Consider the following 24,136-nt stretch of genomic DNA (forward strand, 5'->3'; position numbering starts at 1 on the left):
GCTTATTGTACAGTAACCTCACCATAATGAACCCTAATGATATATTAGTAAATATTTGACTTTGAATTTTAAAATACCAAAGAATTAGAAGGTGTTGGATCAAACCTCCCGGGTGATAAAAATTCGCTGCTAAAGGAATACAGGAAGTTTTATGTAAAAAACTTGAATCGTGGAGTACGTTCTTTAGGAAGAGCCGCCATGCTCATAATTTCAATTAATTGATGGCTCTATCATGTGGGTGTGTTTGAGGTTCTATTTGCTTTATCTTTGGATCCAACCAATCTTATAACTAATTAATCTGTTACGTATATTTACTTTTCTACTTTGATTTGGAGTCCAGTAGGTTAATCTAAAGAATGTGCCCTCTCCAATATGATGTAGCAATAGGAATTATGAGTCTTCTAATAAAGACTCTAAGTTCAAATACCACCTATCATATTTGGGGGGACATGAGTGACTCAATTAAGCAAAACTGAAATCTTTGTGATCTCCAATTTGATCAAGAGGGCGTCTGGGTTTTACCATTAGTGGGCCTTCGGGTGGGTGGGTTTTCCCTGAAACTGGATATAACTAGAAGACGCTTAAGAGCTTCGTGTGACTGGGTTGAGCCAGCTGACGGGGACCTTTTATTGTTAGGCCACCCCGTATGAAAATACCTAGACATTTTATTTTGTTGATCATTCAAAAAAAAATCTAAAAATAACACACCAACATTAAAGTTCTAACTTTTGAAATTATCTCTAGTATATATAAAGACTGAGTCAAGACCTCTTAATTTTTAACAGGTACAATAAATAATGCATAAGGTACAACACCCAATGCATTAAAATTTAAGATTCTAGGGATAATTTTGTCTTTACACAGTTAACTATTTTGTGATTTTATAATTACAATATATACCCCTATAGCTTACAATATATATCCCTTGAAACTTACGATATATATCATTATACTTTAGTTTACTTTTGTAATATTTAGAAATATTTACACATTTTACCCCTCTTAACAACAAATTTGACAAAATTACTTTTTTTTACTTTCGCCTATCTCTACTATATATATAATGTTCTTAAAAAAAACCGAACCAACCATTATGGCGTGCTAATTTTTGTCGACGTTTCGATATAAAAAAAATTCAAAACAGATTTGTAGATTAAAATGTACAAGTCAATGAAGCATTAAAGTACAAGTTAGATATGCAAATAAAAACCTACAAAATGTTTATAAACACCCCTGTTCTATTTTACATTATGAATTATGAAATTACAAAATCCGCCCAACCAAAATACACATAATACTAATTCGGTTCTGGTATATGTTAACATTGAAAAAACCCTTACATAAAATAAACTCAATGATCAAATAAACTTATTCAGTTGTTAAATAACAAAATTTTCCACATATCAATATATACCAAATAAAATTTTATTAATATCAATTTAACACTTCTTTTCAAAATATCACTACTAACCTGAGCTCGTTAATGATTTTGGCAATATTCAAACGACCGATGATAGCAGCATCTTCGTAGCGTGCTTCGTGCAATTACGCATCATTGAATTAACCTACACCAAATTTAATCGTATTAACATGTCTAACCTGAGCAATTACATAAAATTTTAGTAATATCAATTTAACACTTCTTTTCAAAATATCACTACTAACCTGAGCTCGTTAATGATTTTGGCAATATTCAAACGACCGATGATAGCAGCATCTTCGTAGCGTGCCTTCGTGCAATTACGCGTCATTGAAGTAAGCTACAACAACTTAAATCATATTAACATGTCTATTTTTTAACAATAATTCAACAGTTACATATTTTGAATGAATGTAATAAATTGTTTTATATTGATACTATTTAAAAGCTGGACTAATTAAAAAAACAATAAGTTAACATTTAATGTAATAAATTATTTTATAATAATGACATGTCTATTTTTTAAAAGAAACAAAATTAACTGATTCAACATTTGTATAAATATTTTGATTTCCACTATAAATTTTACTTTTGGGCGCAAAAAAACTATACAATGTAATTCAAATATGAAGAAGTGGGTTAGTGGGATGACACATGGCAGAATTTTATTTGTTATGCAAGTTGAATTGAAAACTATTTATATACATGATCCGATGTTTAAAAACCCTGCAATTTCTCAATCTCCTTCAACCATAATGAAGATAATTCTCAGCATAACACAAATAGATCACAAGGTAATATTTAATTCATCTTAATTTTGCTTTCATAAGTTATTTTTTTTACCTAATATAAATTTTGCATGTCCAATTTTGTTCAGTCTAATTCTGATTGTGTTGAGGTCATTTCATGTGATCTTAATTTCATTCCCTACAAATCTGATATGCAGCATGGAACTAATCAAAAGGTATCTACATTTTTTTTATTCTTTTTGTTCTCATTTGCTGATTTGAAAAAATGTTGACTATACAGTTTCAAGGGTTTGAAAAAAAGGCCAAGAGACTCAAAAACCTTTCAGAATGGTGCTGGGGTGATGTTATTAATGTTGATGACTCTGACGACAATCAAGATGCTGATGACCTACATGATCAACCTGAGCCGGGTTTAAACCCCAATATGAAAATAAAAAAAACCCCGTGTCTCCGTCCAGAAGCGTAACCGAGTTACTCATGTTAACTCTTAGATCTACTAAGTTCAGTTTTGTTTAGCTTTAAATTATGTTTTGTATGTTTGCTTTTGTTATCTTTGGTATGTTATCTTTATTTTAATGAATGTTCTTTGTTTTTTAGCTTTACTCATGCTAACTCTCAATCTTTTAAATTAACTTTTGTTTAGCTTTAAATTATGTTTTATCATGTTTGTTTTTGTTAACTTTAGTATGTTATCTTAATTTTAATGAATATTGAGGGTATTTCTTTGTTCTTTTATTAAATATTAAAAAAGAAATATTGCTAACTTTAGTATCTTATCTTAATTTTAATGAATGTTGAGGATATTATGTTCATTATAAACATCATGCAAAAACAAAAAACTAACATTCTAAACTGTTAATTTCGTAAAAACATGTTCATGTTCTAGGGAATTGTCATTGTTGATTGCAAGAGTTATACAATTAAGGCATGGTATCTTAAATCTTGCAACCTCATGCAAGATTTAAACGTTCATTGATTAGATATTTCATTTTATAAAATGCTAAAAAATCAAAACAAGCCCCTTTTGTTAAAGTTTAAATATATAATACACTTTGAAGATGTACCTTGCAAAATGACCACTATTAAAAACGGAAATTATCTGAAATAGCCCTTTATGTATCATAACTTGAGAAATTCAAGACCCTTTTTGCAAATAAATTGTTTGCCAATGCATTCTTGTCAACCATTTTCTTAACAGCTTTCCTTCAAAGCCTTAAACCATTTATAAAAATTTATGTAACACCTAATAAATACGAAAAATAAAATATGAATATGAATTTATGCTGAAGTGAAGGTAAATATAATATAGATACGTGTACAAGTTAAAGTAAAATAAAATTAAATTATATCTTTACATTTTCTCCTACTTCTAAGCAAAAATGCTACGAGGTTATGAGATCATGGGTTGATAAGTATGATTACGATATTACACAATATGTTACATTTAGGTTTTATTTTAAACTTATGTTTAACTATAAAAACACTATCAACACCAATTTTTGGACATATATAACTTAGATACTTATAAAAATATATGTAAATATTTTTAAAATTAATCCAGAAGCTACATAAAATATATAAAAAAGGTAAATATATAACTTATGCTTATTACTTGAACTTTAATTAAATATAAATACATAAAAAAGGTAAATAGATAACTTATTTGTTACTTGAATGTTAAATACAAAATTTAATATAATCTATGTTAACAGTTACTTCAAACAAACGTGGGTTCCTTTTTTTTGATGGGTGTGTTGCTTTAATATATGGCAGGTCAATCTAACCACCTATATCATCTTCTTCAACTCTCGAACTAGGATTATCACACTCCTAATTAGCAGTTTTTAACAAGTTTTTCCAGTGATAGGTATGCAATTTATATATTCTTTTTTTATTATAAGAATTATTACATGTTACATATATTTTGAATATGTTTTAAATTAAACATACTTTAGTGAGTCCATTATTTTTACATATAAGTTAATAACTAAATATATGAAATTCAGGTAATAAAAATAACTTGTATTTCATAGTTGAAGTTTTAATAATATAAATAAATAGTAACATGTTAACACAACAGTTACTTGAAATTGAAACGTGGTTTCCTTTTTTTTGTTGGGTGTGGTGCTTCAATATAAGGAAGGTAACATGTGTTTGTTACTTGAAATTTAATAATAAGAATTATTACATGTTACATATATTTTGAATATGTTTTAAATTAAACATACTTTAATGAGTTCATTATTTTTACATATTAAGTTAATAACTAAATATATTTATGAAATACCGTAAATAAAAATAACTTGTATTTCTAAGTTGAAGTTTTAATAATATAAATAAATAGTTACATGTTAACACAACAGTTACTTGAAACGTGGTTTCCTTTTTATTTGATGGGTGTAGTGCTTCAATATAAAGAAGGTACTCTAACCTCCCTTTTTGATCTGCTTCAACTATCAGAATTTCGATTTTCACTCTAAATTCACAGTTTTCAACAAGTTCTTACATTGATAGGTATGCAATGTGTTTACTATTTTACTAATCAGCTATAAAATTTTCTTATATGTTTTATATTGTAATTGCATTCTTTGGTTTAATCCCCTACAAATCATTTTAAACTATAAGCATGTCTTACATTCTCAGATTACTTCAAGTTCTCTCCGTGAAAGCTTGAAGAATTTTGCATCTACTCTCAGAAGTACTTTCAAAGGTATGTACTTTATTTGTTTTATAATTGCTCATACTTTATAAAATTTTTATGAAATAACCTACATTATTATGTTTTATATGTTTTAGTTTGGTATGTGTTAATATGTTTAATATTTAGCTATATCGGTTTATGTGTTTCATTTGTTTGATAGATTGTTTTGTATTTAATGTTTTTATTATAGCGTAATTATTTGATAACAGAACATTTTTGCAAAATAAATGTAATTAAACAATATAAAATAGACACACATAAATTCTGCCCATAAAAGTAACTATATATTAATATTGGTATTCTTCGGGCCTCAATTAAACTTCGCCAATGCACACACAAATAATATAAACTGCACAATATAAATGATTAGTTAAGAAACCATACCTTAGATTCCAGCTAATAAAGATAGTGAAAGAAATCCATAATACCCAGCAAAACCGAGACATTCTACATCTTCACCAGCAATCACTCCAGCAACAAACGTACCATGTCCAATATTATCATTTGAAGTATCTTCATTGGTCCAATTAGTGCGTTCTATTGTAAAAACATAATATCAGATTCTTACTATATAAATCTTGCAAATTTAACCAATTTATGAAGATAATAAAACCTTAATGTTGCGAAAATGTGAATGATCTGAACGAATTCCAGTATCGAATATAGCCATCTTAACTTTTGCCCCTGTGTATCCTTTAGACTTAAGTGAATCTGCCCCAAATAAAGTCGTAACTTGTGATTTCTGCAGGAAAATTATTCATGGCACGTATTAGAACTTCATAAAACTAATTAGTATTATTAGGGCTGTACACCAACCTAACATCCAATGAACTGTTCGGTTCGTTTACAGGCCAAGACATAACTCTAGATTTCATAACAATGCTATTATTATTATTATTATTATTAAAGTTAGTATATGCATGTTACCATTTCATCCAATGTGATGGATACATTATATGTACGGAAAACTTTAGCTGTAAGCTCAGGCATAAGTGTCTTTAAATGAGCATTTAACGTACTCGTATCCAGCTTGTCAAAAAGATCTTCATTACCCTTCTTTCCTGTTCATTTATAATTCAGTAAAAATAAAAGAGTTTGAAATAATCTAATGAAAAAAGTCAACATGAAGTCAACTGACCTATTCGAAACTGTTGAATTGCTTTAAATACCGGAAGCTCGACTTCAACCTCGTTCTGGTATCGTATGGAATCTTTACCAAGAAAGTCAAACTGGCATCAAAACATACAGCATTAGTTATTTTTTAACTATATTTTTAGAAAAAATCAAGTTATGTAATTCTGTTAAAGTTATAATATGAAAAAAAAAACCATGCCTTCAGGATGTTTAGAGGCTGTGGTTCAACATTTTCTACTTTCAATGTGCAACAGCCGACTGTATCAGCTTCGTCATCATCCTGCAACAATAAATACATAGTATGATTCTTTGGATTAACTTATACGTCATTTTCAAGATAATTAATATCATAAATTGCAATTACTATTATATGCAATTATGATCGAAAAAGTTTAGTGGCATTACGCTTCAGGGTTCATATTCCTCTTTATCTTTCCATCAGAACCCTTTAATGGCGGTTTCCCTTTCTTTGCACGAGCCAAATCAGTTTCCAATTCTTCTAAAACACCCTACAGTGAAATAATAACAAAAAAAATATAACATGTTTACATAAAGAAATAAATATAACATAGATTATAGTTAAGGAAAGGTAACAAAGAGTAACCTTTAATTCTTCAATTTTCTCATTCAATCTCGTCATTTGTGCACTATGAGACTTTGAAACACTACGTTGATGATTACAAATAATTGCAACCTACAAAACATAATGCACGAAACTAATATTATGTGATGTAAATATAAAATGAACAAATTTATGAAAGGATAATAATTCTACCTCCTTATTTGCTTGGTTGTGTATGACTACATTTTCAGCAACATTCCCACCCTTCAAGCCCTTATTTAACTGCAACCAGCAAAACAATAACACCCACATTTAACTTTAGCCGAACAAACGATCGAACATGAACAATTCAACGAACGGAGTTTTCTTGTTCGTGTTCATTTATGTACGTTCGCTTACAATATAAGAACGGTTCATGAACTTAACTGAATACACATGTACCAACATTAATAAATATAATTGAGCGAAACAATATAATTTTCATGAACTTAAGCGAAACAATATGATTTGGACCCGTTAACTCAAAAATGATAATTCTCACTCATTTACTAAACAATATAATTTTGACACGTTAACTAAAATTGACAACTTTGACCCATGTACTGAAAATGCTATTTTTAACTCGTTTACTAACAATGATGAGTCATCTAAACTATTTAAGTATTAGCCATTGAAGAGGATTTGGAAGTTTCGATACGTTTATAATGGAAGGGTCGATTTTGTGTTATGAGTCATCTCTAACGGGTCAGAAAGAAAAAAAGAACTTGGCTCAAAAGAGTAATTGCAATAAGTTTGATGATTTTAGACTAAAAGTATTTTGGGTTGACCCATTTTTCTTTCCTTCTTGCTACATACTTCATGACAATGACCACAAAATCTAATGTAAACAATAAATGTTAAAAATACACTCCTCTGCAAAGGTTTTAGAAGAAAATCAAGTGCATAAAAATATTAATAAAAAAATTCCAATAGTGAACTGCAATTTTATATATATATATATATATATATATATATATATATTAACATCTCTAATATAAAAAATCATGAATCAGAATAAAAGAACAATAAAATTGTAAAAATAAAAAATATATATATAGGGAAAATTGTAGATACCTTCAAGATAGAAGGAATGGCAGGAGGTCTCGAAGAGGTATCATAATTTGAAAGCCTAAATTTCGTTCAATCGTGAAATTTGAGGATTATTAAGGAGCCAACTAGCAAGCAACTGTGAATGCGAATTCTTATATAATTCCCATTTATGCAGAGACCTAGGTCACGATCGATCTTCAATAGCGCTCACTGGAAATTAAAAGTTAAATTGTTGTCAGGGTAGTAACAAATCGACTACCAAAGCTTAATTATTGAATTTAATCACACTTATTTATTCATAGACAGAAGATACAATCTAACCCAGTTATCATAAAACCAACATAAGCCGATTTGTACAATCTAACCCCTAAATCAAAACAATCTGGACAATTAAAAATAAATCATACCTAGAAAAAAATCAAATTGGGGATTTCACCATGGCTGAAGGTGTTTGAGGGGTTGCGATTGAATGGTGGCCAAGACGTCGGGGCATCCTCTAATTTGTTTGAAGCGTGTTCGGATAACTGGGTGGCAGATCTCTGTTGAGGGTTTTTAGTTAGAGTAGTTTGTGATCTATGTAGAGACAATTAAATGGGTTGAGGAAAATTGTTATGTACGATACTGAATTTCAACCCAGTTTAAATAAAATTACTAATTTATCTTATTTGTTTGATTTGAATTTCATAAACCCTAGAAATTAAACATAATAGATATCAGTGTTAATTAAATAATTTATGTAGATAATTTATATTTCTTATTATTGAGATTAATCAAATTTATAATTTATTTTTACTTAATGATAAACGTCTTTTATTAAATAAAATTTAACAATTAAAACAATATAGTATATATATATATATATATATATATAGGATAAATAAAATTGTTAAACTCAACATATCTTAGACAATTTATAAGAATATTAACTTAGATACATTTTTTAAAATTAAACCAATAATAATTATAATTGTTAATTAAAAAACTAACGACGGATGTTACTAGCTTTACTTTAATATGAATCATTATGAAAAATAAGATTTCACAAAAATACAAAACATGTGTTTGTTTCGAAAATAGTAAAAGACAAGTAAATATGAAGAATTAAAATAACTTCAATTTTTTTTTATCTCCTTCCGTTTCTGCTTCCTTCCTCCTATACACTATTTCTGTAAACTCATTCCTCCTCCTTCACTTCACACTTTTATACTTAGTGAGAGACATATCCGTCAACCGGAGGGCGGGCACTTTGACTTAAACAAGAAGATCGGGCTATTAACTACACTAAAAACATAGGTTGGACGGGCATTTGCCTACCCTCATTTACCCTTGGATCCGCCCATGTACTGATAATCTAAAACTACAACCATTTGATGATAAAAACTACAACCATTTAATATACCTTTGTGTTTTTTTTTAAATGCACTTCTTTATATTGATTTTCTTTTTCTTTAGTGGAATTTTGATTAAATAGTTATTTTGTCCAAAGTCGCTACAAACTTGACGGGTTTTGGCCAGGTATACCCGAAGGGTATTTTTAAACGTCCATTTTTATCTCTTTTATATACGTAAGAAAACTCTCTTCAGTTATTATAATTACTAAATATATTTTGTTATCTTTCTATGTTGTAATTTATACATGTTAAACTAAACATGATTTGTCTTTTTTTCCAAACTACATTGTTTAGATCAAAATGACTATATCGTCCCTTCCGATTATGGTATTAATGCTGGAGATTATTGCAAAACTCCCTCCAAATGCTATAGCCCAATGCAAGGCCGTTTTTAAGGAATGGTTAGCCTTCATATCAACGCCGATGTTTCTAAAGGCTCACTGTGATTACATGCGGGCATCAGCGGATCAGAAAATTCTCGAGGCAGGTCCACGATCGTGCAAGGTTCGCTCGTTAAATTATAAAGCCCCGAACTATTTCTTGGCCACCAACATTAGCATCCCGTTTAATTCTAGGCCAAAAAATTTGTTATTTTTATCAAGTTTAGATGGCATGCTATGTGTTTGCCTAATAAACACGTGGGAGTTGATTGTTTGGAATCCATTGACAACTTTCTTCAAAAAGTTGTCAAACTCGAACAAACAAGGGTTCTACAGATATAACAGAGATGCAATCGGCTTTTGTGTTAACACTTCATACGATTACAACATCGTACACGTAAAACGTAGACGGGGTACTTTGGCCATTTATGTATATTCAATGCGATTAAGCTCATGGAGCACTGTACGCTTGTAGAAAAAACGCCCGTACCATAATGAAACCTTTAATTGGTCGTCGGGAACTTTATGTGGTGATGGTTTATACTTCACGGTTGCTCAACACCGGGATTTTGTTCAAAAAAATATACTTCGATATGACATAAACACGATGGAATTTTCAGAATTAAGCTTGCCGGATGTCCATGGCTTTGGAAATATGGGTGTTTTAGCCGATATAAGTTCCGAGCTCCATATGCTTGTTAGTCCCGGATCTATAGAGTATGGTACTGTAAGTTTGTGGAAGTTAAATAACGGTGTATAGATAAATTTGTTATCATATAGTCATAGAGTGTCTATAGATTTCCGTTGACTACCTCTATCACGTATTACAATTTAAGTGGATCGTGTCTTGTGATCACGGAGTGGGGACAAGTGCTTGAAGTTGACTTGAGGTTCGATGAACTCGCTTATAAAATTCCTTCCTTTCATAGTGAATTCAACCATGGTGCAATCTATACCGAGACTATAGTTTCTCCCAGATTTTAGTTTCGTTTGCTTCTATCATGCATTTGTTATAGTGTTTGACATGATGTTTATTCCAGTCTAATTTAAGTTTTCATTCTAGGGAAATTTAATTTGTGTTTTATGTACTTTTATTTGAATGGCATGCATGTTTTACTTAAAGTCATTTCTATGTAGTATAAATTATTATTATTATTAATATTGTTGTTGTTGCTCACATTTGTGTTTGGTTACAAACTTCTTTTTTATTTTGTGATGGTATTACATTCAAATCAAGGCGCATCATGTAGGCGGTAATATTATGTGGGGTGAGGTTAAAATAAGAAGTGGAGTTTGTCTAAGAAGTGTAAGAAGTAATCTGGTGCGTTAGATATGTTGATCTGACGGTGGATATGGAAAGTGTGTTTTTTGTTCGGTGTGTTTTATTTTAGTTGTGGTGTGTTTTTTGTTCGATGTGTTTTAATAGATATAGTGGTGAAAACACACTTTCTACACTTCTTAGGATAAATCTACTTCTTATTTTAACCTTGCTCATATTATGTGTTACTACTAATTATATTTTTGACATAGTTGTAAAAATTGGAAAAACTAATATCATATTCCACTCAAAGATTGGTTTCGTCTAAAGTTATATTTTGAAAAATAAACCTATCGAATAACATTCCATCCATATGTATGCGGTCAACCATTGGAAGGGATGTTTATTTTATTGATGCTTTAAATCAAATCGTAATAAAATATATTGTTATACCAAGTCATGAGACAGTAATCCATAAGTTAAATCAATATATAATGGAATATTGTAAATGCACATATGAATGTTCAAATATTAAAATTTTCAAATTTCGTTATGGAATATATAAATAAGAAAACTCAATTATTAAAATTCATAAAGGTTTTTATATTTAATCTTGCATTTCTTATTTGTGTCTATGTATGTATAATTGTGAAATATGCGATAAATCTTCCTATTTGGTGTTTCTACTCTTTTGAAAATCATTATTTTTTTTAATATCAAAGTATTACACCTTTTTTTGAAGGTTTAATTGATAATGGATGTGCATTCTATTGTTGACTCTTTTTCATCACTCACACAATACGGAGTTTGGTATACCGTGGCTTTTGTTTGGGTCGAGTTCGTTTTGCCTATAGCTCATGAAAACAGATTCTTGCTTGTTTTTCCCGACCAAGCCGTAAGATATTTTTTTGGATTTTGCACACACAGTAGAACTCTATTTCATATAATAAATAAAATTTTCTTTTTTAGAGACGACATATAGTCGCATTCGTCCAGGCAGATTTAATGCGCTTTTACAATCACGTAAATTTAGTGGGCAACGTGTTCGTACTATATCGTTTCCAGATAGAGAGTTTTGAATACATAGAGTGGCCAAAACATGAAAACCATCTCTTGTTTGGCGGTGATTTCAAGATTGTATTTAGCGAACACACTAAACTTATTCGATTTACAAGCCATGTTCCACGAGGGTTCTGTTTGTACCCATTAGTGTCTTCTATAAAAAACTCTTACGCACGACAGGAGATATGAAAAAATAATTACCGGTACGCATAATCACGGTCCTTACATACATCCTTCTATCATACGCTAATTTTATTATATGCATATTTTAAAGAACTTCTATATTGATTTTAGCTGTCGTTGGAAAATTATCATGGGCTCGCGATCGTATGGTACCTATGGTTTAAGTGTGTTTCTTCAAGATGTAACGTAAGTCAATATACATATGATAAATTTTCTATGGTTTATAATTACAATTTTTGAGGTTTCTAATATATATTATATGTGGCAGCGGTCACATAATACAACTGTATTTAAACGACACGACGCAAATCAATATTATAAAAACTTTTCAAGTAATGTTAAAAAAATCTATTGTGTACGAATCCCGGGTCAAGCTCATTCGTTTGCGAGATAATAAGTTATACATTTTAATGGGATTTTTCATTACTAACACTAATTGTGCCATGATTATTTTTAAACTTATACATGTTTTATTGCTTATAGGGAATATTTTAAGGTCAACAAATTTAACTACGATCCATTATGAACCAGACATGCCTGAAGCACGTGATATTAAGATCATGGGTTGTTCTTTTAGACCGTGTTCGTGTTGAATAACATTTGTCCTCTTAGCTTACTTCCCATTTTGTTTTAAGACAATGTTATCTTTGCGTTGATTTTGTTTACCTCTCTTACTTTACTTCACAAATTACTTTAATACACCTTCGCATATGTGTTTTGGTTTTCTTTACCTAAGTATTTATTTTGAATATTGGTTATCTTTTTATTAATAGAGAGCGATAGTTGGTTAGAATCAATAAACAAAGATTATATACACTTCAATTGGTTATTCAAATATTCAAACAAACCATGTATATTGGAATCTTAGATCATCAGGACCGAACTTGGTAGATTGGAATCTTAGTAAATTCAGATCTTCAAATAAATAAAGTAAAAAATTGTCTTTTAATTTTTAATTGTTTTAAAATTAAGAAATCAAATGCCGAAAAGTTATGACCAATATCCTTAATTTGAAATTTCTCATACATACTATAGTACTGTATGTATAGTATAGATAGATGACATAATAAATGTTGTTATTAATAAAACAAATTTAACTAATTTAAGATAGTACATTTTTACTAACAATGAATTCTATGTTAGTATGTTTTCTTTTTAAATAGATAGGCTTGAATAATAACGTAACTAAAGAGGTGTCATTGGCTACATTTTACATACACACTTTATTAATAATCCATATAATCATAATAGTTTTTAATATATATTGTTGAGTCAAGATTTAACACAAAACTAATCAGATGGAAGATTGGAATCTTCTCAACCTCCTCTGAATTCTCTAAATATGGATCCGGGCACACCTTAGACCTCCGAGCAAGCTTTTACTTAGCCGGGTACGACATTTTGTCTATCGGGCAGGGTTATCTTCTCTAAGTCTTCTTTAGTGAATCTCTGAGCAGGGTTTGCAAAATTAGTGTATTACCGGGTATGGTTCACTAGTGTATGCAAGACCGGGAAAGGATCACTTTATCAAGCAGGTTTGTTCTTCATAGCCAAGTAAGGTTCACTTCCGAGTAAGCTTTAGGCTAACCAATCTCAGGAAACCAAGTATTTGGGAGATCGGGCAAGGTATTCATTAATAAAGATGGTCCGGGTATGCCTGGTGTTTAATGAGATATCACAAGTATCATCGGGCAGGGCTCAACTCAAGCAAGGTAAAGTGCTTCCAAGCACACTTTGCTAATAAGCTTATTCCAGGCAAGGAGTTGACAGGACCATTGAAGAACAAGGTTGCTCGTAAGGGTTTGTCGGACAAAGTTTGTCAAAGCCAAGAAGATTGAAGTCTACTCGCTGAGTATTTTACATGGTAAAATATTCTTCAAGTAAAGTCTACCCGGAAACTGATCCCGAGCACACTTCTATGTTACCAAGTCCTAAGGGAAGGCAGAGTACAAAACGTACTCGGAAAATGAAGATTAATGAAAAGCCTACCCGGAAGACTTGTTTTACACTTAGAATAATTCTGAATATGTAATTTGAATATGTATTATCGGATAGGGTTTCTAGAAGGAATGACAGCTGTAAAGGAGGTGTCAGGTCTATAAACAGAATAATTTAGGGCACACCTCCTAGCGGTACAGACAACAAGGCAGACAGACACATTAATTAAGAGAGAATATTGTGTGTGACGGCTGTCTTGGTATCGTACGGACAAAACCATCCTTCAAGAAACCCTAAATCGATTATCTACGTTGTATGATTGATATTATATAAATGGAAATCTTTTAAGTAAATCTTGCTTGTGTTGGTTACCTTTGAATACTGATTAAGCAACCGTATATTTGTTATTGATTCCGCCTTTAACAAACAGTGACCTTTCAAAATATAGCAACCCGTCATTAACTCCCTTGTCAACACATTTATTTGTGTGAGTTATGACATGATTTGAGTAAGATCCAGCTGAAATCGGGGACCTGTCAATTGGTATCAGAGCATGGGTTACCGAATCGTTCAGACTAACCGCTGAACAGATTCATTTCGCTCTTGAATCCACCATGGACGTTAAACGATGAAGTTTGTTGAAATTATTTTTTGGGGTTTGAAATTATTTGATGATTCGGAGAAAATTTTATGGATTGATGTTTGGGTTGATGACTCGTTTGGAGATCCAACATCAATTTCATGATTATTTGATCAGAATGGTCCAGATCTGATGTAACAGTGTTATATGGCTCGTTTTGGGGCAACACTGTTCACTTGATGATTTCCAGATCTGAAAAGGTTGATTATGATATGAAGATAGGTTTCATTGATTTCGAGATAGCGTGGATATTGCTACAGTGACTTATTTCAGATTACGAAACTTGTTTCTGAATTTGAAAAATTAGGGTTTTGTGTGCTCATGCTGCACAAACAGTAGATGTTTGTTGAAAAATATCGCCGATGGTACAAACTGATAAGGAGAATGTACAAGTCAAGAATGAACAGGTACTAAAGGCAATATCATTACGGTGTGTTGCAGCAGATGCAAAGTGAATATTCGAGCAGGTTCTGTAAGGGCAAATCAGTGACTGATGACGCAGAAATGAAGTTTTGATGTCTCGAGCACACTATGAACAAATAAGATAGGACTCGAGTAAGGAAAATGACTAAGTGTTGCTTCGAGCACAGGAGGTGTTTTGGCCAAGCACATCTTTGTTTGGCTCAAGCACAGGTTATTTCGAGCACATCTTATATCGAGCACATCAAATTCGAGCACACTTTGTAAAACCCAGAGCATATCCTTTGTCTTCTCAAGGAAACTATCTTCTTTAAGTCTCGAGCACACTTTGTTATTTATTCGAGCAGACTCTTTTTTCGAGCATACTTTGTTTTGTCTTGAACAATTATGTTTGTGAAGAGAAAACTCAAGTTTGTGTCGAGCACACCCTTGCTCCCGAGCACACTTTTGTTCCCGAGCATGTTTGGTGGAAAATGAAAAAGCACTAAGTAATCCGAGCACACTTTTTTTTCCGAGCACTAAGTAATCCGAGCACACTTTTGCTTTCGGGCACACTTTGTGCTAGTGGAAAAATTGAAAAATCACAAGTGTTTTGTTTTTCGGGTACACTTTGTGCTAGGAAAGTGATTCCGGGTACACTTTGTGCTAGTTGAAAATTGAAAAATCACAAGTGTTTTGCTTTCCGGGTACACTTTGTACTAGGAAAGTTCTTTCGGGTACACTTTGTGCTAGGAAAGTTCTTCCGAGTACGCTTTGTGCTAGGAAAGTTTTCCCAAGCACACTTTGTGCTAGGAAAGTGATCCCAAGCACACTGTGTGCTAGGAAACAGAGTTTGTGAAACATTTCAAAGTTTTGAAGAAACTTTTGAGATTTTTGGTGTCGTTGACCTTTTGACCAAGATGTTCTCTACGGAAGATATATACCAGGGGTATTTTGGTAATTTTTCTCCAATCATCAACAAGCTTATGGAATTCAAACCTCATTAATTTTCATGACTTCATCAAAAGCTTTACAAGAACAAGTGTTGACCAAGATTAAGGATTTAATCACTTTTAGTGTTAACCAACTTTTGAATATGTTTATCTGAGATTTTTACAATCTTGATGAGGATGATCAAGATTGTTTCACCCACACTTGATTTGAAGACACAATTATTAAAGACAATTGCAACGAAATTGGGGGAGTAAAAAGCTTTGAATTTCATTGCAAATGGTTAGATTCAAATCAAGTAAAAGACTTAAGTTAAGAATTGTAGATTCTTTGATGATCACAATGAGTTTATTTCTTTTTGTGATGACCTTGTTACATGAAGTTGATCTTTGAAGTTCAAAGCCTCGTTCATATGCCCATACAACTATATCCAGAAGTGGTATAAGAGTGATGATTCGAAATGAACAATGGGAGAAGCTTAACGTGAGGGGGAGAATTTCAACGAAAGACAACGAGTTATGAGGTGATCATGGAAGAAATTCGATGGCATCGGTCTAAGGGGGAGATTGTTGGAACTTATGTTTTAGACCGATGCATCGAATTTACATGTGGGTGAAAAATATAATATTTGGTCTCAACCAAGGGTGGATGGCTTGAAGACCAAGTCATGCTAGACTAGTATAAATAGATATTTTTATTCATTTGTCTAGTATGAGTGACTGTATTGTGTATGTGTGAGATCTAGCGTTTTATCCTTTTGAGAGAGTCTCTGTCTCCAAGATGAGCTCTCCTGGTGGCGGTTGAGATATTTCTTAATCGATTGTATGTATGAATGTATGTATGAGTGTTTCATCTTAATGAGAATCATTCGGCTAATATTTCATACCACCGTTTCTATCTTGTTTGTGTTTTGATTGCAATTGTTCATCCTATTATTGATTGTTAATCAAATCAGGCTCTCTCCCAATACACCTCATCCATCCAAACATCTTTCAAGAGTGAATCTAAGTTAGATTCAATCCTAACCCTAGACCCGAGCGCCACACCATTGATTAATAAACACTATTCACGCTTCCGCACCGGGGTTTGGTTCTGTCATATATTATAAAATTAAAAAGTTGAAATACATTATAACCGTAATAAGGGAGAAACCAACCCATAATAGTGTTTAATATTATTTAAAAACATAATGCAAGATATATTATTCAGTTATATAGTTATTTATTTAAAACTATTTCAATGATAAATGTGTTATGCAATCACTATATTATTTGTCTTGTATAAAATATTCATGAATCTGATTTGTGTGTTGATATTTGAATATTGATTTGTTAACTTCTCAGATGTGAAACTTTGCGTTATTGACTTATATATGTGACCAATTAGAAGGATTCTTTAAATTTCCTAAGAAGGTATGTTATATGTTGTTTTTGACATATATATGTGACTAATTAGTAGTTATAGCCTACATTTTACCTACATACTTTTATTAATAATTCACATATAGTTATTTGTTTAAATTATTTCAATGATAAATGTACTCCATATTTATCATAGTAATTTCTTTTGTCGGAAAATATTCATCAATCTAATTTGTGTTTTCACATTTGCAGGTTGATTTTTATTATCATTTTAGGTGGGGCACTTTGAGTTATTGACTTGTATCTTTGACCACTCGAGAAAATTCTTCAAATTTCCTAAAAAGGTATGATATATGTTGTTAATGTATTTATTTGAAAATATTTGTTTAATTTATAAATTATTATTTATACTTGCTAATTTCAAAAAATAGAGCGTGAACCTTATTATTTGATTTACAAGGTACTCGTCAACTTGCAATGACTATCGAAGACCCAAAAGATCGTAATGATGTATCTTCCTCATCTGCGTCTGCATCAGCTCAAAAACGAAAAGAGTATAATGGACGATATTATGCTTCACACAAAGAGAATAATAAAGCGTCTAAAGTATGTAACGTTTATACCTCTAAAAGTTATTCGTTATTATCTTCGATGGCTAATAGATCGGTGGGGAGGAAACCGTTACAACCTTTAAAAACTAATAGTAGTCAAATGACACAGATAACAAAAGAGAATGTGTCATGTAGTTCGGCTGAAAAACGAAAAGAGCAAAATAGACGATATTATGCTAGATGCAAAGAGAATCGAATTCGTAATTCAAGTGATACTCAAAATACACAAACTCCTGCCGATGATCAACCATCGATCCGAGATGAGAACATAGAAGATGACCCATACAATTTTGTTTATAATGGTGTTCCAAGAGACCATCTTATTTTAAAAGCACAGATTCCATGTCCTCATTGTGGAGCGAAACGATTTAAATTTGAATTCCCTACCTTTTGTTGTATGGGTGGGAAAACAAAATTAGCAGATTGTGAAATTCCCGTTGAATTGTACCGACTTTTCACCTCGCAAGATGAAACTAGAGAAGTTTTTCGGAAAAACATACGTGCTTATAACACCAACTATTCATTTGCCTCAATGGGCGTGACGTTGGATGGTACATTGGCTAATATGACAGACGGTGTATATACTTTTCGTGCACATAAAGGAATATATCACAGCATCGACCGGTTGGTTTCGAGAGATGGAACACCTCGGTACTTACAATTGTATTTTTATGATCCTGATACCGAACTAGATCTTAGACTCCAATGGCAAAATCTTGATCGAGATATTACGAAGATCTTGACACATGTTCTTTCAGCAAACCCTTATGTCAAGACATTTCGAAGTCTTCCTGAACTTGGACCTCTTGACGACTATAAAGTTACTTTAAATGCTTCATTGGAACTTGACCAAAGGGTGTACAACCGACCAACCACATTCGAGGTTTAAATAGCATTATATTATTTCAGTTATTTAAAAGAAACTTATAGTTACTTTTTTTACTTATTTACAATACAACATTATATAGGTTGCCGGTATTTGGGTTGAAGGGAATGACAATATCACTTCATACAAAAGAAGCATTGTTGTGTACGGCAGGTCTGAATATAGTAAAAATATTCAGCCGTACTTTGGTTGTTATGATCCATTGTGTTATCCTCTATTTTTCCCCAATGGGAAGTCTGGTTGGCATCCTAACATACCACGTCAAGGAGTATCAATCAGTGAAGTCCACAATGTTTCCGACATCATCGATGAACCAACAGAAGGTACCAATAATCTAACTACATTTTCTTAGTGAAGATTATAAAAAGTACCCCTAAGCGTAATGTAATAATTATTACCTTTTTTAATCTATTCATATGCTAACATTGAAGGCTGTAGAAAAACCGTAGCTATGCGAGAGTACTACTGTTACAAGTTCCAAATTCGGTCTGCTGAGAATGCGCTTCTGTTTGGTGGTAGATTGCTACAACAATTTGGTGTGGACGTCTATATAAAACTTGAGACGTCACGTTTACATTTTTTTCAAAGAAACCAGGATAAGATAAGAGCAGATTTGTACCAAGGTATCGTGGATTGCGTACATGCTGGTGAGGTTCATCCAAACAGAATCGGACAACGAATAGTTTTGCCTGCAAGTTTCATTGGAGGGCCTCGTGACATGCGACGCCGGTTTCTAGATTCTATTACTTTAGTTCAAGATGACGGCAAGCCTGATCTATTCATTACGATGACTTGTAATCCTCACTGGTCTGAGATATGTGATAATTTAAAACGTGGTCAAACCGCACAAGGTCGTCCAGAGCTTGTTTCAAGAGTATTTCGTGCTAAACTAGAGGATCTTAAAGAACAACTTTTAAAGAAACATCTTCTTGGAGAAGTTAAGGCAAACGTTTATGTTATCGAGTTTCAAAAGCGTGGTTTGCCCCATGCGCATATCCTTCTTATCATGTACCCGCAATACAAAATAAACAATCCAGACCATTATGATAAGGTTGTATGTGCTGAAATTCCCGATAAGCGAAGGCACCCTAAATTGCACGAGCTTGTTGTCAAGCACATGATGCATGGTCCTTGCGGAAACTTACGACCCAAAAGCCCGTGTATGCAGGGAGATCCTGATCAATCATGTCATTTTCATTATCCTAGACAATTTAATGATCTAACAACACAAGGAGAAGATTCATATCCATTATATCGAAGAAGAGACAGCGAAATAAGGGTGGACGTACAAGGAAATGATCTTGATAATAGGTGGGTCGTCCCGTATAACCCAGTGCTTTTGATGATGTTCAACTGCCACATGAATGTCGAGGTTTGCTCAAGTATAAAATCCGTGAAGTATGTACAAATATGTTTACAAAGGACATGACAAACAGGTCATTCAAATAGATCTGGACGAGCAAGGGGTTATTATTAATGAGATAAAGAGATTTCAAGATGCACGCTATGTATCACCCCCGGAGACTATGTGGCGTATTTTTTCTTTCCCCATTTCTCAAATCTGTCCTACTGTATTGACGTTGCAACTTCATCTCCCTAATCAGCACATGGTCAGGTTTAGAGATGATGATAATATGTCTGAAATTGTTGATAGGGAAAGAGATAAGAAAACCATGTTGACTGCATTTTTTGAGACGAACAGAGTGGATGAAACAGCAAGGCAGTATTTGTATAAATATTTTCCAAAACACTTCACCTGGAATGGAGTCTCACGTCGTTGGAATCTTCGTAAACAAAGGCCACAAAGAGGTCGTATTGTTTCGTCTAATACAGCTGAAGGAGAAAGGTACTACTTACGCCTACTTTTGTCAAATATCAAAGGTCCTACTTCTTTTGAAGATCTTCGCACACTTAATGGTGTAACGTACCCGACATTTCGAAGAGAGGCCCTTGAGATAGGCTTAATAGAGAACGATGATAGTTTATCGCGATGTCTTACAGAAGCCTCTCTATTTCAGCTTCCAAAGGCTCTTAGAGGGTTATTCGCAACAATATTGGTTTTTTGTAAACCTGGAGATGTTCGCAAGTTATGGAATGATCACTTTGACTCAATGTCTGAAGATTATAGGTTTCATTGCCAAAATATCCATCGAGTTCAAGATATGGTTGTTACTGAGATCAAGGGATATATACAATCTATGGCTAAAAATATAAAAGAATTTGATCTCCCAAAAATTACACATGATGTTAACTTGCAATATGCGTTGCATCGTGAGGTACAAGAGGAATACCGGATAGTTGTGGAACCTGAACACTTATCTGCTAGAGATTCACTTAATTGCGACCAAAGAATTGTGTATGATGAGATCATGATGCATGTGGACAATGATCGTCCGGGTTTGTTCTTTATAGATGGTCCAGGTGGAATGGGTAAAACATTTGTGTACAAAGAGTTGCTTGCTCAAGTTCGTTCACGTGGTCTTATTGCTATTGCAACAGCTTCATCAGGTGCCGCAGCTAATAATATGCCAGGAGGGAGAACAGCTCACTCCTGGTTCAAGATTCCTATTAATCTCAATAATAATTCTATGTGCATGATCAAACATCAAAGTGGGACCACCGAACTAATTAGGTCAGCCAAACTAATAATAAGGGATGAAGCCTCGATGGAAAAATGACAGGCGATAGAGGCAGTCGATCGCACATTGCAAGACATCATTGGTGTTAGACTTCCATTTGGTGGAAAGATAATGGTTATGGGAGGTGATTTAGATAGGTGTTGCCAGTTATTAAACGTGGCACTCGAGCAGAGACTGTAGACTCAAGTTTTCGAATGTCACCTCTATGGCGTGTCACTAAAGAGATGCGGTTGACCATAAATATGAGAGCATTAAATGATTCGTGGTTTTATGATTTTCTTTTAAGAGTCGGTGATGGAACTGAAGAATCAATCAATGACAACTTTATCCGTATTCCCGATGACATGACAATTCCTTTCACTAGCAAAGAAAATTCTACAAAGGAGTTGTTCAAAGCAATCTTTCCATCAATCGAAAACAGTGTATGTACTTTGGATTATATAGCATCAAGAGAAATATTATCGACAAGAAATGAGAGTGTTGACGAGATTAACGATCAAATGATCGACAATTTTCAAGGAGAGGAAATGGTTTATTACAGTTTTGACGAAGTTGAGGACGATAAAAACAACTTTTATCCGACTGAGTTCCTAAACTCACTAAATGTTAGTGGTTTGCCTCCTCATAAACTTCGATTGAAAATTGGATGTCCGATGATATTGATACGGAATATTGATCCATCACGTGGTCTATGTAATGGTACAAGATTGACACGCAAAGGTTTTCACCGTAACTCTATTGACGCTGAAATAGCTGCTGGGCAACATAGTGGGGAAAGAGTATTTTTGATAAGAATCCCACTGAGTCTTTCTAAAGATGATATGTTCCCGTTCGACCTAAAAAGAAAACAATTTCCCGTTTGACTTTGCTTTTCCATGACCTTTATTAAAGCTCAAGGTCAAACATTCTTCACGTTGGTGTTTATCTACCAGATCCTGTATTTTCACATGGACATTGTCTAGAGGGATATCACGGGAAAATACAAAAGTGTTAGTACATCCCGCCAAAGATTTCGGACGAGACGGAGTATACACCTCAAATGTTGTATATCGGGAAGTTCTACGTGATGTATGATCTGCGCGCTCCGATCAAAATTTAAGCATATTCCTATATATACGTTTTGTGCCTTCGGTTTTTATATTTTTAATTTATTTGAATCATTTTTGTTGTTATTTTTCTTATCCCTTAATAATCAAATGATTGTATGCATGCCAATTTGTTATTTAAAAATTCAAAGAAACCATGTACATCCGAATCCTTCTAAGTAGTATATACTAAATGTGAAAATGTTTTACTTTTTTTTCAAAGTTCGAAAAGAAACTTACGTGCTTATATAATTAGATTTTTTTACATATAACTTTCCATTATAACCAAGTAATTTAATAAACTTATAATTTTTACATTTGTAAATTTGTAAAATGTTAATTCCTAAAAAAACAAATAAAAAGTTGTTATCAAACACAATATATGACTTTATCAAAATGCATAATAATTTGATGGAGAAAATTAAGCTAAAAACCACGCATATGTCCCTATTCAAATGCTAATGGTCTTATATAGCTCATTTCCACTTACCCTTCATTAACACAATTCACCAACATCTCATAGTTTACAAACCTGGAGACCTTCCCGGCTACGTTTTCTTGTCTCGATATTAAGGTAATTATCAACTACGTAGTGGATATATGAAAGTTAAACAATTAATTTGATGTAAGTTTTGAGTGAAAACATCATTATAATCATGAATAAATTGTCACGGTGTTTGATTTTACCTGTTTTTTTCTTAATGTTTTTCCATCATACTAAGTTAATCATATTTGTATTACATATATTAGGAAGCTGTAATGGACGAAACACAACAACAGTTTGAAGCTTTGTCAGGTATGTATATTAAATACATATAACATTTTTACCTGGATAAAACATATACAAGAGACTAAACATTAGTTTTTCAGTATCAAAACCTGCTATAGAAGATGTAGCAATGCAAGAGGCCAACATAAAAGAAACTGAGCCTGCACCAAATGTATCAACGAAACTTGAACAACCTCCTTGTGAATCTTCTGATAACATGTTCGCCAATGATAAATGGTGGCTGGAAAATCAAGATGAAATAATTAGGATATGCGAGAAGTGTGACTAAAATTTATTATTCTTGTTTTTGTTTATTTCTTGTCATAATAGCTTACTGATGTAGACAATAATTTTAATTTTAATTTTGTTATTTATTTCATATGTTTAACGCTTGTGAAAAAGATATATACTGTATTGATGCTACTAACTAGATCTGTAATAACAGTAAAATCAATTATATAATAAAGTTTTGTAAAATATTATATGAATAACAAAACTAACTAACTAAAATACTATTATACGATATATCATGAGTTGACTTTTGAACCAACACAAATGACTACCGCATTGCAAATTGCCGCCGCCGCATCGCGCGGGTACCCTACTAGTAATAATATTAATACAACATATGCTAGCAACTTGAAAGTAAATAACTTTTTCTAGAAATTTAAAAGAAGTTTAATTAAGTGTGGTCTTTCAATGTTTTTATTTTTTGTATAACTCAATGAGTCCGGAAATTTGGCATGCACCCAAACACAAAACAAATATGAAAAATGAAATCCTCTTATAAAATACCTAGACATTTTATTTTGTTGGTCATTCAAAAAAAAATCTAAAAGTAATGCACCAACATTAAAGTTCTCACTTTTGAAATTATAACAATATTAACAAAAAGTATGCTAGTAACTTGAAAGTAATTCATATTCTC

General features: G+C 32.3%; 3 protein-coding genes and 1 long non-coding RNA gene across 5 annotated transcripts; 2 read left to right on the forward strand and 2 right to left on the reverse strand.

Annotated features, from left to right (window-relative positions):
• Positions 1-5,254: 5,254 nt before the first annotated feature.
• On the reverse strand, positions 5,255-6,104 carry LOC143557283 (uncharacterized). Of its 2 annotated transcripts, XR_013139545.1 has the most exons (4): positions 6,009-6,104; positions 5,798-5,931; positions 5,484-5,581; positions 5,255-5,407 (listed from the first exon to the last, which is right to left on the reverse strand). It is a non-coding gene; the product is annotated as an uncharacterized LOC143557283 (long non-coding RNA). The 2 variants fall into 2 exon arrangements; XR_013139544.1 differs by having other exon boundaries at positions 5,255-5,581.
• Positions 6,105-6,404: 300 nt separating this feature from the next.
• Positions 6,405-6,931, reverse strand: LOC143557284 (DNA topoisomerase 1-like). Its single transcript, XM_077046393.1, has 3 exons — positions 6,780-6,931; positions 6,609-6,698; positions 6,405-6,513 (listed from the first exon to the last, which is right to left on the reverse strand). Exons 1-3 carry the CDS (start codon positions 6,876-6,878, stop codon positions 6,406-6,408), a joined length of 297 nt encoding a protein of 98 aa, XP_076902508.1. The 5' UTR covers positions 6,879-6,931; the 3' UTR covers position 6,405.
• Positions 6,932-17,695: 10,764 nt separating this feature from the next.
• On the forward strand, positions 17,696-21,393 carry LOC143557289 (uncharacterized). The gene is made up of 4 exons (XM_077046398.1): positions 17,696-18,712; positions 18,798-19,038; positions 19,147-20,087; positions 20,152-21,393. Exons 1-4 carry the CDS (start codon positions 17,696-17,698, stop codon positions 21,391-21,393), a joined length of 3,441 nt encoding a protein of 1,146 aa, XP_076902513.1.
• Positions 21,394-21,578: 185 nt separating this feature from the next.
• Positions 21,579-23,497, forward strand: LOC143557290 (uncharacterized). Its single transcript, XM_077046399.1, has 3 exons — positions 21,579-22,133; positions 23,190-23,235; positions 23,310-23,497. Exons 1-3 carry the CDS (start codon positions 21,579-21,581, stop codon positions 23,495-23,497), a joined length of 789 nt encoding a protein of 262 aa, XP_076902514.1.
• Positions 23,498-24,136: the final 639 nt, after the last annotated feature.

This window comes from Bidens hawaiensis, unplaced genomic scaffold, assembly GCF_021521415.1.
Source record: "Bidens hawaiensis isolate Kalapana, Puna unplaced genomic scaffold, B.hawaiensis_p1.1 tig00018859_1, whole genome shotgun sequence".
Classification (NCBI taxonomy): domain Eukaryota; kingdom Viridiplantae; phylum Streptophyta; class Magnoliopsida; order Asterales; family Asteraceae; genus Bidens; species Bidens hawaiensis.